Source organism: Tinamus guttatus, unplaced genomic scaffold, assembly GCF_059628265.1.
Source record: "Tinamus guttatus ecotype Peru unplaced genomic scaffold, ASM5962826v1 Tinamus_guttatus_pri_ptg000336l, whole genome shotgun sequence".
In the NCBI taxonomy this organism is placed as follows: Eukaryota; Metazoa; Chordata; class Aves; order Tinamiformes; family Tinamidae; genus Tinamus; species Tinamus guttatus.
In genome coordinates this window covers 48,582-65,978 of record NW_028288870.1, presented here as the reverse complement: position 1 = coordinate 65,978, position 17,397 = coordinate 48,582, and the positions used below count along the sequence as shown (strand labels likewise).

Sequence of the window (17,397 nt, the reverse complement as noted above, 5' to 3'; positions counted from 1 at the left end):
CTACTATCAGACAATAACTTTCAACAACATTGGATTATATGTATTCATAGGCTTTCTCAATTTCTCTCATGGATAATTTGTTATTTTTTTATATTTACTAAATATATTATGTTTATATTTATTTATGTTTTTATATTTACCTGATGTTCTAAAAGGAACTGAAAACAGCCTGTAAAAAGATTTTTGTTGCCCATATACATTATCTATGTAAGCAGGGGAAATAACATCTATGTACTCTTTTTTTTTTCGGTAACTACTAACAAATACAGCATTTAACATTTTAAATAGCAGTCGTTGTCATCCTCCAAATACTCGAAGCGCATATTGGTTTTGTACAGTTCTTTTGGTTTCTACGTTTTGGGTTCTGTGTAGGTGGAGTAATAAACCCTAAGACTGTAGTGTTGAACAGTACCAGTTTGAGGCAGTAAAGTGAAAACAGTGTGACACATGAGGGAGCTGCATTCTGCTTCGCTGAGGAAAATGGGCCTAAACTTTTTGGGGAAAGTAAAACAGAAAATATTTTGAATCCTCTGGGTCTTACAGAAAGGAAACTATGTCCTTTTTAGATTTTTTTTGATGATGAAATGTTGCAGTTAAATACTTAAAATAGACTCAGACATGCAGAACAGTCCAAGCCAAATAGTTTGGATTTTTTTTTTAATATTGAGAGACAAACTGGTCATTGAGATAGTGTGGGCTAAAAGATCATCCCAATGACCATATAATTTGATTATATTATACAGGAAACAGTTCTGGTAGTGCAGAGAGGAATATGTGATGTCTTGTATTATAAAATTATATTTGTGTCTGTCATTTGCTCTGTATTTGGAAGGAAAATCACACCATTCATCAAGCCAGCAAAATGAAACATAGTAACTTATTTTCTTTCTTCTCCCAGAAACTTACAAATAACTTCTTTTAAAATAAGTAGTTTTCTGCAGATTCCTTGGCATGAGTTGCCTCAAAGCGTGAGGGTAAGGACTTCCCCTGGTCATTTACACCAGCTGAGCTGTCAGTTGCTCTGTTAGCTGATGATGACTGCGTATCATTATCCTCCTCGTAGCCATTAGCAAAAGAAATAACACACCAACCACCCCAGGTTGAGAGATGATCTAAAACTACTTTAGTTTTAAAACTACTTAAGTGTCTGGAGGCTCAGAGAAGTACTTCTGAAATCTCTCTAGCCATCATCCATTTATTTTCAAAATTTGGCCCTGCGCTTCTGTCAGCTGCAAAGTGTGTGCCCACGGTGGCTGACTCCGTAGGAGCTGCCATGGCTTAGGTGTCTGACGTGGGCTCTTTCCAAGAGTTCCTGCTGCAGACTTCATGTATTTTTTTGAAGTGACAAAGGGAATTTCTGGTGGCATCCACAACACAAGCAACTTATTCATAAATCAGCTTCTTGTAGACCACATTGCCACCATCAATCATTTATTTTCTAAAGCATTTTTTAAAATCCAGAAATCAAACTGGTAGAAAAAAACTATTAAACAAGAAATTCTGCAGCTTGGATATTTTGGAGACGGTGTTTGATTGGGCCTTTATTGGGAAAAGGAAGTGAAGAAGAAAGGAAGGAGATAATCAGGCTGCTTACCAACTTTAAAATCAGAATCTTTCAGATTCAAACTCAGAAATCTTTCTATAAATGATACAGTGGAAGATGGAGTGACTTTTTCCTGAATTAATATCAATGTTTCACGTTCTTCAATTAAGAATGCTTTCTACACAGCCAATATACATTTAGGGTTTTAAACATCAGATTTTAAGCACTGAAAATCCTTAATGAAAAAAGAAAAAGCTTTAATGAGAAACTACATTTCTTCAGTTGATCTTTTTCTTTTAGGAAGTGGATCTGCAAGTAGTTCTGTCAGAACATTATTAAAGTAATAGATTTGGTTTCATTTATTTGGAAGTGGCTATATTAGTTAAAATGTTTCTCCATTGCATGTTTCTCTCTTTTACATGACTCTTCCAGATTTTGTTTAAATTTATTTCAAGAAATTTTCTATAATTATTAGTTGTCAGCCTGAGATTCTTGCAGTGGTGTCTGTTGCTTTTGAGAAAATCATTTAATCTAGCTTCTCCAGCTCACCGTAGTGCTAGAACTCTCCATTAACTCAAAAGCAGTTAATTGTAGCTCTAGAATTATGTAATTTTTTTTTGAGCTCCCCAAATATGCTTCTACAGTGAGATAATAAAGACACCGCCTGACTCTGCATGGGAGACACGCATTCCCAAATGACACTTTGCAACTGAATGACTTGCAACCAAAAGATTTCAAAGATTTCTGGTAGTAGTCAGAAAAACATTTGGGAAAAGTAATGTATGTGTTACTGAGTGATACGTGATAGACTTGAATTAAAAAAATAAATAAATTTGGGATTTTGTGTCTTATGTTAGCATGAGCCACTCTTGCCTAGCTCAGTAGCTGACGTTTTATTGTTCTTTGTGTTTCCCTGGTGGTCCTTGATATGACTGTAGAAATAGTTCTAACTGATTTTAATGCTTATAAATTTTGTGTGTCTTGCACTAACTCTTAAAATTGATTTTCTTTTACAAGGTTTTAATATTAGAACCAACAAAAATTTATCAGCCTTCATATCTCTCCATCAACAGTGAAGCTGAGGAGAAGACTGTATCTATCTGGCACGTGCTGCCTGATGACAAGGTATATGCCATCACAGTATCTGCAGTTGTGACTTATATTACAAGCAAAAGTGCATGTCACATGAGGTATATAGTATATAGTGTGCACAGTCATACCTAATGATGGATTCTGCAAAGGAGAGTGCTTTAGTGAAATGCATAAAGATGTCTTGCACATATCTTGCTGTGCATTTATTTTTAATATAGCATTCTTCATCCTTATTTTTGCTGCTGTTTAATGGACCTTTCCTTTTCATCATTAAAAAATCGCACAGAATCTCAGATTGTTTTAAACTAATGTGCAGTATACAACAAATCTGTAGCTTAGGATTTCATAAGGAATATACAATATACTGAAAATCACAAAGGATGCAGCATGAACAAATAGAACTTTCTTCTTTTTGCACCCTCAGTATTGCTTGTTATCTATGGTAAAGGCTTATTTAATGCATAAATAGGAATTATTGTATTGAAATAGCAATTGAATATTCAATAGTGTTTTGTGGTTTGCTTATTTATCTATTTACTTTGCTTCTAAGATATAGTAATGTGTTTCCAAATGGTCTATTCCATTCTGCTAAGTGGCATACATGTAAGAAGGTCCTAGGACTGTATTGTTGGGACTATGGAGCATGAAGCCAGGGGAGGGACTTTCCCTCTGAGCAGACACACTTGCTGTGTAATATTTCACATAACATAGTCAAACTTCCTCTAAGTGCTTGTTAGGTGTCACGGAGAAGCGTGTTGGAAAGTGGATACAGAGCGTGGCTGCCCAGCTGGAGGAGCTGCTGGGGAAGATGAAGGCTGGAACATGAAGTCTTTCAGGCAGAATATGTCCACAGCCATTGCATACTCACGTTGGTCCTTGTACCAATGTGCTCATGTTAAAAAGTTCCTCTCTGGAGTTTATTATAGGAGAATTGTAATGTCTCTTAATGTTTACTCTTTTTATTTTTTTCTTTAGGCTAAACAAGTAGGCAGACTTTGTGTCCTTCCCATGAGGGACATGAGGGTGAACCTGCCATGGCCTCTGTTTTTATTTCAGTTTGAGCTAGCCTTTCTTGAGCACCCAAACTGTAGACCACATTTAAGTCTTTTGTGGTGCATGAGTGTGTCTTCAGCTTCTGGGGATCTCTTGATACTTCTAGCATTGGCTGCCTTCATGACTGTCCTATTTGATGGCTCACAGTCATCATGTGCTTGGGAGAAGGATCTAGGTGTATTAGTTTGTACTTGTCTGCTGCGTGTGGTGACTTCAGCTATCCACAGTTTGGCCTTTGCTTTGTAGTGTTTTCTCATTTTGCAATTCTGTACTCCAGTTTGGTATTCCCATTTTATTTCCTTATTCCTACTTCCTTATTCTCCAAATTTTCTGCAGATTAGTGTTTCCTACTTTTGCTACCCTGGTTATTCATCAATCATGTTATATAAGGTCGTTTTTGATGGACTTGCGAGTACTTTTGCTCTAGCCAGAACCCCTCACGTGGTGAGTTTATGCAGTATCTTGGGATCTGATCAATACTCACTTCTGGCATTCCTGCCCTGCAAGCCGTGACATCCATCAAAGGAATGCAATGGGCAATACTGTAGTTACAGCTTCAGTTTACACAGTTTTAATCTGCCCTTGCAATTTTGTGAGCCTTAGAATCCACCAGAAGTGAGGAATGAGACTGAAAGAGAACTGGCTTTTTGGCTAGATAGAACCAAAGCAATATCTGTCTTCGATAAGAGATTTTTTTTCTGAAGGAACTAGATGTATTTCAGCCCAAGTGAGAAATACTCTTACTTTGTTTCTTCTTAATATGCAAGGCTGAAAACTGCCACAACAGGCACAGGGCAGCTGTCCTTGCTCAAGGACAAGACAGGCAGGTGGGTTTAGAAGCTGCTTCAACCCCCTAGCTTTAATCTACCCACTGCAGGTCTGTCAGAGCTTTAGCAGCTCATGGGTCACATTCCAGTTCATTTTGGCTCATAAATTAATGTATTTGCCTATCATTATTTTGCAAAATTCAGTCAGTGCTCTAAGAATGAAAAATATTAGTTCCAACGAGTATGGTTTTTGTTTGTTTTTTCGTGCGCAAAATGAATTTCTGCTTCAAATGCAAAATGGAGCTCAGTGGAGTCAGAAAGAGGTAAATTTCTAATGAGTAGGGGATAGACAGTCAATGCCAAGAAAAATGACATGTCCTTTTCCTTTTCTATGACTCTTTAGCAACATATCTGAATGTTTATGCCTTTCACAGTGTGAAGTTTTACATGGACAGATGTATATACAAGTCAGACAGCATTATATTTTTTAGCATGCGTGTTATGTTGCCTTCCAGTTCCCTGGTTCTAGCAGTTTTTTTCCCTCACAGGTTTAGAGGAATGCAGCAGTGCTGTTTGCGAGTTTGAAATAGAACAGCCTGTCTCTGTTTCGTGTTGGCTTCTGAATCCATTTTGAGTTTTGTTTTGAGTGGTTGGTGTTTTTTTTTGCCTAAGCAAAGAACAGATGCTGAATTTGGATAGCATGCCTGATATGTTTACTCCAATGTATTTGAAACTTGGCAAGATCATGAGGGACACAGTTTTTGTGTTATTTTGTTGCCTGAGAACATGATGTGGGAAATGAAAGATGTATGAATGCAGGAGACCTTAGCTGTATGTAAATGATGGGTAAAAACCCACAGTGCTTGTGCTTCTTGTTGTGCTGCTTGCACAGTTCTGCCTGTCACGGTGCTTGTTTTAGATTTAAATTCTAGATTATTCCCGATAGTTGGAATTGGACAGGCACCAGTAGAAAAGCACTGAAGAAAGTTTCCAATGATGGAAAACTGGAAAGTGGCAGAGTTCATATGTGGAGGGAGGGGCAGACCCTGCAAATCTGCTCTCCTTATCAGCAGAGGGGCTGAGCTGGTGATATTTATGCAAGACAACCAAGCAACTCAAATGGTAGCTTTGCAAACACTCAATATAGTACTTCTATTTCAAGATGGAGTCCCACCTTTTATTCACCTCTGGCTTCTTTCCTTCCACCTCTGCTTCCCCCATTGGAATTCCCAGCCCCCTGTTTTACATTGGAGAAGTCACTTAATTATGTATTACAGTTACAATCTTGCGAAGCTTGGGCTTCAAGAAATAAAACTGCATATAAGTGTGGCACATTGTATAAGAAATTTTGTATTAGCCTCACAATCTTTAGTACAATTTGAACAGCAAGGAAAGAGCTATGGAGGAGAAACTGATCCAGTCAGCCTTACAGAAAAATGTTGTATCTGAGAAAATAATTTTCTCTCTGATTTGTTGCACATACTGCAACTATTTTGGCAGTGTATCTGTTATAACTTCTCCAGATCTCACTATTCATGAAATGTGTTATAAGCTGCCCAGCTTGATGTCCTCTTTTGGGACACAGTTGGCTATGTCTGTGGCTGACACCGTGGCCTTATGCTAGAAAGGCTGCCACAGCTTTGGGGTGGTGTAGTTCAAACTTCTCTGAAAGAGTGTTTTCATCGGAAGATACAAAAGGCTTCTGATTCCTGAAGTTTTATTAGAACTTAAACTTATATGACTGTGTGTTGGGAACTCAATTCAGCTCTGTGACAGATTTCTGAAAATAAATGAGGCTTGGCCCTTGTTGCTTCTGCAAGATGATTTCTTTCTTCTGGGCTAGTTTCCCATTCCAACAGCTCTGGGGGCTTTAGTGGAGCCTTGCTGCTCTTTTCTGTATTCTTAGAGATAGTGTCTCTTTTCCTGGACAGTCTGCCTTTTGATTTGCTCCTTCCCCAAGTAATTCTGCCTGCTTTTTAGGAACTTGCCTCGCAGCATCAAAACTCCTGAGTTCTATTTCTCCCAGCCTGTTTTTCCCACACCATAAGGAGCCAAAGCATGCAGAGCTGGCTCTCTTATTCCCACAGATGCTTTTTTTTTCTCTCTGTTTCCAGAGGGTGGCACATGACCTTGAGTTCAGCACCCAGGACAGTCAGTCTGTATGGGCAGCCCTTCTGGTCTGATGCTTTCGCAGTTTCTTAAAAAAAAAAAAAAAAGTGGGGGGAGCACTGTGTTTGCAATGTAAACAGTGAAGAAATGAGAAAACCAACATTTCTACCTAGAACATGTCACATTGGCTATGACTGAAAAAAATGGAGAATAACTGTTACAGGGTAATAAACTGTTACAACTGAGTGTTTCCCTTGATTTCTAGACTAAAAGATGTACCTGCTGACTCTTTACTTTAAAAAAGGAATGTTTGTTTTCTTCTGTGTTGCAGAAAGGTATTCATGAGTGGAACTTCAGTGCTGCTTCCATCAGGGGAGTAAGGTGAGTTTCTCTTTCGTGTTTTGAATGGAAAGAGTAATTGAATGAGTATTATCTGAGCTAATGCTGTGGACCTTGTTGGAATAAAAGGCACAAAAGTGAATCAGGGTATTGCAGGTACTTTCACAGATTCCCTGATGCAAGGGAAGCCTGAGAAGTCATAGGCTGGATTCAGAAATGATGAGTTGCAGAGCTTGCTACGTAAAAAATAGCAAATAGCATGTTAAGTTAAAGCACTGTTGTTTTTCTTGATGGTAGTAGTCACTGACTTGATGCTAAGTAACGCTGAATTTAAAATAACTGCTTACATTTTATGCTGTCTTATTTCAGTTTTATGTTGTGCTCAGGAGCTGCAGTCACAGGTTTGAGATTCTGACATATTGGAGAATTCATAAATGACAAAAAAAAAGGCAGTTCTTGTCCTGAATGCCTAATGTTCAGAGGATAAAAGCCCAGAAATGACAAGTGGGGGCAGACAGGAAGAACATGAAGAGCTGGCGAGATGGTGGTGTTCTTCGTCTCCTGCAGTGTTATAGCTGCTTAGCACTTTTTGAGTTTGGGCTGGGTGTTCTTTGTGTTTTTGTTGTTGTTGTTGTTGTTTTTAATTGTGGTTTTTGTACAGGCATGGCAGCAGAGCAGAGTTTCAGAGGGGGCCCATGGGGAAGGCAGATTGTCCATCCATCCAGTGATGACTGATGTGGCCAAGTGGTGGATTGGCTGCAGAGTGAAAACTTAAGGATTGTTTGAGGGATTACAGAGGAAGTCAATAGGAAAAAGAAAAATAAACAATCTCCCGAAGGCTCCTGTGAAGCCAGTTTACGTGGGTTAGAGCAGTAGGTTCAGAGAAGCCACCTGCAAGAACACTTTGGCTGGATTAGAAGGACATGATGTTACGTGTCCAAGGCGTCCGTCTTTGGTCAGATGCTGACAACAGAGGAAGCGTAGCCATCTTTTGGCTTGGTTTCAGCAGAAAGTTTTCTATCTGCTATGGCAAAACCTTCACTGGGAGTTGTTGGGTTTGCTTTTCTTTTGTCTGTCTGTTTGTTTTAAATCTGGATTTTGCACCATATTGTTAGTAGAGAACAGCAGAAGTGGAGCCAATCAGTCTGCTAACATGCCCACATTGAACATAATATGTGCACTGTTTGCACCTACTGATGCTAAGAAAGTAGTCTTGCACACCTGCTGTGAACTATTCAGATCAATTCTTTGTCACAGTCTCACTTGCTTTTCTAGGATTTATCAACACTTTGGCATCCTGTGACTTTCCTCTTCAGTGTTTGCATTTAGTGTATTTTCTTAGCTTTTTTAAACAGTCGTTGCTGTGTTCTAATAATAACTGTTCCATACACACAAAGCTGTTGCTATGTCTGCAGTACATTTTTTGCACAGATGGATAATTCTTTCTCCTTCCAAAAAGTAACTTAACATTCATTCCTGTGAGATTCATTCCTGTGGGATTCAACTTATTTTAAGCAAAATTTGCAATGATGCACTTAATTCGGTCTGGTTTGGTTTTGGTTACAGTATGTTTTTATGCGTATATATGTATATAGATATATATTTTTTTCCAAATACTCATAGACACACTATATATACTTTTTTGCCTAGCTTTGTGTTTTCTGTGTTTCTTCTTCTTCTTCTTCTTCTTTTTTTTTTTTTTTTTTGGCACTGTTAAGCCATTATGTGGCCAGTAGTGTTTTTACAGTAGTGTTTTTATGTACCCTGCCGCATTTGTTATTTAAATGTTCAATTGTCATTTAATTTGCCAATTAAAATTCCAGTCTATGATCATCTAGACAAATGTCCAAGAAGACCTGGAAAACTGTAGTAAGACTGAGTAGAGCCAAGAGTCACTGAATTCTTAAAAAGCTCAGTGGCTGCTTCCATGAGGCGCTGCAGGGGGAAAATAGTCTTTATCCTATGCTATTACAAAACAGAATAAGGCTGTTTTTGTAACGTATGTGAGTTTCTGATCATTCCCTTTCCAATATCTTCAGATTTAAACTAGCTCTGTTGACACTAGATAGTCTTTGGAGCGGGACATCCTTTACAACCAGGCCTGCTCCTAATCTGCTGTTGTATCCAGGCTACTTTTGGCCCTTTTGAAGTCCTAGACTTAAAGCTGTCTAAGAAGGCGGAGTTTCAAGCTTAATGAGGCTTCTCACTCTTTCTAGACTAGTAAGAGGCAACTGTAGAGGAACAGGCTTAACATAGAAGGCAGGTTTTCCTCATGGTTTGGAGACTTTTTCAACAAAAGTCTCCATAAATCTTTACTGGCTTAGACAGGGTGTCTCTCGGCAGCAGGGCTGAGGCGACATCTAGCATTGGAATGACTAATGGTTTTGTTAAATACTTCAAGGAAATGATTGAGGGGACACTTGTTCCGTGTGCTACTCATGAGCCAGTGTAATCAGCACTTTATTTCATGAGTAATAGAGTTCAGCTCTGGAGAATTGCAAAGGGACCTGAAAAATAATAAGCAGCTCTGCACACAGTGCTGAATCACACTGTATGTGCAGGAAGTCATGATAACCAAGTTTGATTTGGCAAACTCGTTGGCTAGCGGTGTGTGCTGAAACATAAATAACTCTGCTTTTGTCATATGTCCTCTCACCCTCTCAAACACAAATGTATTATTGAATTAAGTCAAAATGTACTGTGAGTCTTAAAATCTTCATCAAAGCTTTTCGAAAATAGCTGCTACCCAAGGTGCTTCATGTCTTTCTCTGTTATTTCAAAAAAAAAAAAAAAAAGAAAAACACCCTGATGTTCTGCAGAGCCGACATCTTACGAGCAGGAGGATACAGTCTTCATTTTGCCAATTAAAAAAAGAACATGGCAAACCAAAGCTGCTAGACTGCGAGTGGAATACTCCTGGTATCCAGAAGGAGCCTTGGATTATGAAATAATTGCTACTTGTGTTGTTTCCATGGGAAAGTGCCTCACAGATCATACTGATAAATGTAGTGTTTGCAACATAGCAATAAGGTTGGATTTAGTTCAGTGTTCAGTTTCGCCATGGTTGAAGGATTGACAGCAAGGGTGCTCGTGTGCTATCTCAGCTTCTCCTCTCGTCTCCTCTGGCGTTCAGGGAGCTTGGACCCTTGTCACGCTACTTAATGCTCACCATAACCACAAAAGGTGTCTCTGCTTTTAGAAAATAAACAGAAATTTCGTGAAATTACTTCTCTGTGGTTGATGCCAATGCTTCTCTGCTTTCTCTGCTTCTCCATTAAGAATTATTGGTAAACATACTTGCTGTATTTGTCGCTGACAAGCAGGAGTTCTGGCTGCCCCCAGGAGCTGGGCAGGCGGCCACACAACATTGTCCTTCCCTGCTTGACTTCTCAGTCTTGCAGATTCATCTCCACTTCTGCCGTCATAGAAGCCAGTGGGTAGTACATATGTTTGGTAACTCTCAAAATGAGGCATTTCCTGAGCAAATTACCCAGCTTCTTTTTATAAGTTTGAGGGTTTTTTTAGTCTCTTTTTTTTATTATTACTTTTTTCAGGGAGGAAAACAACATATAAGCAAATGCAAACACTCCCTTAAAGGCTGTAAATATTTATGGATTTGCCTGACCTCTGTGTATACCCCACATTCTTACCCTTTTATTCACTCCTGTCTCAGTAACTGGTTTCTGTGCCTGTCAGGTTAATAAAATATTTTAATCACATGAAACTTTAGAAGAATGAGTAATTCTGTTAATATCAGTAGGACTCTGGTGAGTTCACCTATGCGTTTGTAAACCCTAGTGGATTACAAGTTAATTTATAAACTGGAGTCAGTGACTGTCTTCCCAGATATGTACCTCACTTAACACGTATGTCTTTTTCCTAACATACAAATAAATGGGTCACAAAACCCAAAGATATATGTTTTTATTATTAATGAAACTAATTCTTTTTCTAAGTAGCTTTATGAAGTACCTATTTAAAATGTTTTTATTATCCCCCAATTTACCCAAAAAGCCATTTGCTTATCAAATGTTGCCACAAGGAAACTACAGTTCAAAAGTCATAAAAAGAGACAATGATCAGATAACTCTAGACACTAACTCAAGGATGAAAATTACAATTTTTTGCTGAAATCTAAACAAATACTGCAGCTTTAATCAACTCTGTCTGCTCAGGAAGCCTTTGGCACAACATAGAATAATACTGTTTTCTCAGTGGATTAAAAACATGATCTTGATCCAGCTTAAGTCAGTTGATTTCATTAGGATCATAGATTTCATCCAGCATTTTAAGAATATTGTAGACTTAATTTGTCGTTTCCTCAAATATTTTATTATTCCCTCACAGTAACTCTAGTTGCATCCTTTTCTCTTATAATATATAATGTGTGACAAACTTGCAGAAAGCTCATTCAGATAGGGAATTGGTATTTTCTTTGAGGAGCCTGGTAATGACAATACTGAGTGGAATTTAAGGACCTTACTGTAAGCAAGACTGTCTTTTTGGCAACGTGCTAGCTAGAGGCAAGTAGAATCTGAACTTTGGAGGATAAAATAATATAAATTTGCGATGAAGTAATGCATCATGGCTTCCTAGATTTAAGTTGACAGTTTTTCACAGTAAATGGGTTGATTTGTGTGGTTTGACATAACTAGTAGAGTTCCAAACACATCTTCCCAATAACACGTTCTGCTTGCCTGTTCTTTCAGCATTTCCAAGTTTGAGGAGCGGTGCTGTTTCCTCTATGTGCTACACAACTCGGATGACTTTCAAATCTATTTCTGCACAGAGCTTCACTGCAGGAGGTGTGTGCCAGTTATGATTTCATATAGATCGCCTGCGATGGGGTAGGTTGTGTCTGCATGCACAACAGGGACTGACTGTTTCCAAACCACGGGAAGAGGTGGTCTCAGCATTCTCAATTCTCATCTTCTACCTGATAGCCCAGTACTGACCTAGAGGTTAATGAAATCCAAAGGGTCAAAGCCCAGATACAGGCAAATATTAAAAACAAATATACCTACAAATTTAACTTTATTATTTTGGGTAACAATAAGCTGATGTTTTATCTCTGATTAGAGAGGAGTGTACTTAATTTCCTTACGTAACTGTGGTCATGTTTACATAGGTAAAATTGTACCAGGAAAAAAATAGCAAGGGTTGTAGCACAGTTAGGGCAGTATCTCAGTTGCTGTAAGCCACAGTTGTACTCCCTAGAATTGAGGGCTGTAGTCTTGAATTGATCCAGAAGGCATTCCCTGAGGACATTTCATGTGCTTTCCTGCTAAAAAGGCAGCAGCTTTACAAAAAAAACTGCAGTACTCCATATCTCCATATTAATGTCTGTTGTACCTGCCCCACTCAATCCCTAGTTCTCTTATCTCTCCTGGTTCATATCAGTTCCTTCTGTAGTACCTTTCCACTCAAATAAAAACTGAAACTAGTTTTCTTGCACCTCACAGTCTCCAAATACATCCAAGACTAGGAACTTTTCATGTTTCAGTCCTTCTATTGGTCATTGGTATGGGATGATAATTTCACATGGTATATAGCTTTTTGAAGTGTGAATTTCATTGTGAATTTCATTCATCATGGACATTTAACATCCACTTTTTATATGTTATAAAAATATATAAGAAAATGCAAATTTTGGCTGTTAAGACTCCATGTAAAAAGAAAGTATTATTATGTTGCCCACAAACAAGTTGCTGTTGCACTGAGTTCGTGCTTATTGCTTTGTTTTGCTTTTGTTTTGTAAGTAAAACACTTTTGTTCTTTTCATTTATTTAGAGAATTATTCTTGATGCCCTCATATTAAGACTCAAGTGCGTATTTGTTTGCTTGAACAGGTTTTTTGACATGGTGAACAGTATAACTGAAGAAATAGGGAAGAATACAGATGATGGGGAATGTGATGGAGACTCTCTAGAGGTATTGTTTATTTTTTTCACCATAATAAGAATTAGGGGCTCTTAATATAGATTTTAATATAGATTTTCACTTGGGGGATGAAATTACTGATCTCTTCACTGGAAGAAATTAGACTAAAGCTATTTTTTAAATTGTCTCCTGTTTATAAATTAATCATTTTTAGCAATTGTCCTCATATAGTATTTATAACCAGCATAGCTAAATGTCTCCTATTTCAGTTAGCATACCAAGTTAAGAAACTTTGGAATTCTGCACTGTCTTGCTTGCTACAGAATGGCACTTGTTACAGTCTCTTGACAGTCACTGGAGCCGGGTGGTGTTAGGGTCTGTTTGAATTTTAAAGACTGCTTGCTGCCCGTCCCGTGTATCGCTGGAATCCCGTACCCCAGCTCCACTGGCAGGTTGGCTGCACAGCACACGAGACTGTAACTGTGGTGTGGGCAGGCTTGTCTCTGCTAGTTCTGCTCTGTGGGCAAGCACAGCAATGTGCAGCTAGCACAAAGCGTACGAGGGGTGTTGGCGCTTCTGAGGTTTGTATTTTTAGCCCGTGAAGTCGCCCCGAAGCCCAGGCTGCCCTGCTTCTGCTGCTGTTTCCCACGTTAGCTGAGTGATAGTTTGCCTGGGCATGCTTGTACAGCTGGCTTCTCACCTTCGTTTGCCCGGCTGGACGTTCACGCGGTGAGCACAACGCCAGGGGCTGCAGTGCAGGACTCGGTCTGTTTAGGCTTGCTTTCGGGTGGCAGGGAACGGGATAAAATACTAGAGCCCATGTCCCATCTCATGAAAATCTGGTGTCCTAAAGCTCTGGTGACTGCCAGAACTGATTGGCAGTGTCAGTATTAAATACTGAATCCAGTGCTGCATCTTACTTTGTTGCTGAAATCTTATAATATATCTAAGTTTGGAAATGGGGCAAACAGAAGCCACTAGTGTGACTCATGGAATAGGAAAAATGCTCTGTAATGAGAACTTGAGGGTGCCTAATTTGTGTATTTTAGGAAAAAAAAAGAAAAGACAAGCAGTGGATGACTTGATTACAGCGGATAAGTATCTTTACAGGGAAAATTGCTAGGTGCTAATGGGCTTTTTAATCTAGTGAAGAAAAGCAATGATGTGAAAGTGAAGCCCAAGAAATTAGAATTAGAAATAATAGGCGTGATTTACCACGTGAGTAACTAACTATGGAAACACACTAGTAAAGGAAGCAGTGGATTCTCTATATCTTGTATTAAAAAGATATCAGTCTTTATTTGGAGGAAAAGGGAGAGAAAAAAAAAAAGCTTTATTCAAGCATGAGCTGCTGAGCTCAACAGTGGAGTGAGTGAAATCCGTTGTCTGTGTCAAATGGGAGAGCAGACGATATAACCCAGTGGCCGCATCGGGACGGGCCTTAAACTTTGATAATTTGAATTCAGCAGAAGATGCCCCTAGTGCCTGCAGCTCTGCCTGACCTCTGCTGCCGCGCTCGGCTGGTCGGGCCCTGCCTCAAGTCTGGGAGGCTGTGCCGCGTTGGGAAGATGCGGTCGGGTCAGGAGAGCGCCTGGGATCGCCGGGCACGCGCGGCCTCGCTGGGAGCGGGAGGCCTGGCCTGGGTGCCGGGTGCCCTCTGTCGCCTCGGGCTGCGTTTACCGCGTCTCCTGGGAGCAACACTCGCGTGTAAGGAGGCCGACCGGACGGAGGGCAGCTGAGCGTCGTGCCTGGTCTGACATGGCAGCCACTCGGAAGCCACTGCTCCCTGCACAGTCAGTGCGGACACAGCCGTGTCTGTGCAGTATCTGACTGTCCTTTTGTAGAGCCTTTCTCTCCTGCTCCGTGGTCTGCAGAGAGCAGCTAGTCTCCTAGAAGCCTTACTTGTGTGCATACTGTCAGATGTAATAAATCCATTTCATTTCTCTCATTTTGTGGTTTATTTTGCAGTATGATTACGAATATGATGAAAATGGCGAGCGAGTCATTCTGGGCAAAGGAACTTACGGCATTGTATATGCGGGACGAGATTTGAGCAATCAAGTCAGAATTGCTATTAAAGAAATTCCAGAGAGAGATAGCAGGTAAAGTATGTGCAGCTGATTACAAATTCTGTGTGCTACATACTTAGATTGTTAAGTAACGTATAACAAGTTTGACGCTTAGGGAGTAACTGACCTGCAAAGCTGCCAATAAATTACCTGTCTTTGGTATTAAATGGTCTCCTCAGTTTTTAGTTCTAACTTTGTTTTGTTTCTAGACAGAAAAATACCAATCCAAATGGTCACCACTGAGCATTGAAATGTTTACAAGTTTTGGCATTTTGGTTTACAATTGATCTTCTTTCCAAAAACAGAATCTCATCTGAATACATTGTGATAAGCCTTGTATTCTTATACGTGCATGTGCATGTTTTTATTATAGAACTATTCATATTCTTGGTCTATAGAACTATTTAAAACTCTGAGCCTGAATTGTTGATAGAGACATTTTCCTTTTCTGTTTATGCACAATTTGTTATGTAGTCTCTTAACAAGAGACTAAAACATGTGGAACTGTGGAATGGTCTTTTCTTCCACCATTTATAAGAGTCATTTTATGGGCTTATTGATCTACTCATTTATAAAGGTTACCATGTAAAGACCAAACAGTTAATGTCCTTAGTAACTGTAAATTTTGAGGATAGTAGTGAATTTTTCGTGAATAAAAATGTTTCAATACATGTTGTAGTAGAAGTGGCAGCAAATCTGAGCATCAAATTCAAGGTATTAGTTGTAAAGTTATTCTCACTCTTATATTTTACAATAACCTTTTCTTTTTTGTAGTGAAGTGGTGTAAGAGTTGTTTCTTAGCAGCTAACTTGTGTGTCTCAATCTTTAAAGTGACTCTCTGGCACATTGTAAAATATTACGGAAGTCTCTAATTCAGGCTGATTTTTTCAGAAAACCAGCAAAGTAGTCACCTTTTGGCATGGCTGATAACAGAAAAATAAATTATTCTTTTTTAATGATTATATAAGTATTTTTATAAAGGCAACTCTTCTTATATAGGCAGAATTTCCCTTGGTAGCAGGAGGAATCAAATGCTAAGCGAATGTAGGCAGAATATCAGGCATGCCAAAAGGTGACTTTTTGCCAATTATTTAAGTCGGGAATGGAATCTATATTTCCAAGTGTCTTGTTTTCTTTTGCCTATTTTGGCTTTTTGGTTTAGTAATCTGATCTATTGGATAGCTTCTCCGCCAACAGGATGCCCCATATTTTAGCATGCTACACTTTCTCTGTAGGAAGAAATAACTGGATCCTTGTTTCCACAGTGTTCAGTATACAGCTAATATCAGGAAGGAAACCGTTTTTAGCTATCTGTATATCCCAGTTGCCTTAAAGAAGGTGTTAGTGTTCAAACCAGCAGTTTCAAGAGGATATTCATGCCTGTCATGATGGCTGCTGTTCTCATTTTCATCCAGAATGTCTGACTGCGGGATAAACCCACCAGCTGTGAAAAAAGAGCATTATTTTCCACAACCTATCCTATTGTTATTATAATTGTATAGGATCCTACATGTTGAGAGAAGACTGTGTAAAAACTTCTACAAAGTTTTGTGTGCTGTAAGGGCACACTATTTATGAAATAGAAACTTTCTTTTATTTGTCATATTCTGAAGAGATATTCGGATGCCCCTACTTTTTCTTTCGGACATGTTTTTAAAAGTTCAGGTGTCACTTGTTGCTGGAGGCTGTAGCTGAGGTGAACGATGACTACCTGGTCCAAAAGGAGGGGAGCTCACACACACTTCTCCCTGCTAGCTTCTGGCCAAGCACTTAGCTTGCACTCCTGGCACTAGCTGCTCTTCTGGCTCCAGGGAGAGCTGCTTCTTCGAGCTCAATCAGCAGAAAGCGCAGCTACATCTGCCCTCTTTATACCCCCACCAAAACCAAACCAAACCAACAATAATCTGCCAGTTCTTCACAAAACCAAAACATCATCAGTGTTGGTGCAAAGGCTGGGCAGAGATCAGCTTGATGAAGGTGAAGACCTCAATGAAACTATTTCTTTTGGTGTCGAGAGGCCGCAAGGTGAAGTTAGCTGTTCTAGTCAGCATTTCCTCAGTGTGTCCTTCTGGCACTCAGCACTCTACTCTGCTTCTTGCAGCTGGACTGACCGAAGAGGTCTGTGTCCAACATCTACTTCAGCAGCCTGGACGTCTAGCTGCACATTTTAGTGCTTTAGTGAAAATGGCCATTAGACTCAACATATTGTCTAAATTTTGCCAGATAAAATATTAAATCTGGCAACTGATGTGATGGGGTGTGTGTGACTCACTGCTGGTTGGAAGGGAGCACATCAGCTTCTAAGGTACAGAGTCCTGGTGTTGTTCCACTCTGGAAGGGTTTGGACTTTAGAAATTTGCCTGGCAAAAACACTGCTGAAACGTGTCACTGAAAAATATTTCACCTTTGGCCAAGCTGCGCCTGATGAAATCGTTGTCAGTTCTTTACAACACCTCCCCATGAGAGGATCTGATAGCTCTCCACTCTTGCTTTTGGATAAGCCCCCTATATAAACTAATTGAAACTTAGATAGTAATTTGTTTTA

The 17,397-nt window shown here is 39.4% G+C and overlaps 1 protein-coding gene across 1 annotated transcript in view; it reads left to right on the top strand.

Annotated features, from left to right (window-relative positions):
- LOC104570863 (mitogen-activated protein kinase kinase kinase 5) overlaps nt 1-17,397 on the top strand; it is a 91,356-nt gene that overhangs the window by 55,659 nt on the left and 18,300 nt on the right. The window contains exons 11-15 of the mRNA XM_088529680.1: nt 2,561-2,668; nt 6,896-6,945; nt 11,613-11,708; nt 12,753-12,834; nt 14,752-14,885. Coding sequence (XP_088385806.1) covers nt 2,561-2,668; nt 6,896-6,945; nt 11,613-11,708; nt 12,753-12,834; nt 14,752-14,885 — 470 coding nt within the window. The remainder of the gene's footprint in view (nt 1-2,560; nt 2,669-6,895; nt 6,946-11,612; nt 11,709-12,752; nt 12,835-14,751; nt 14,886-17,397) is intronic.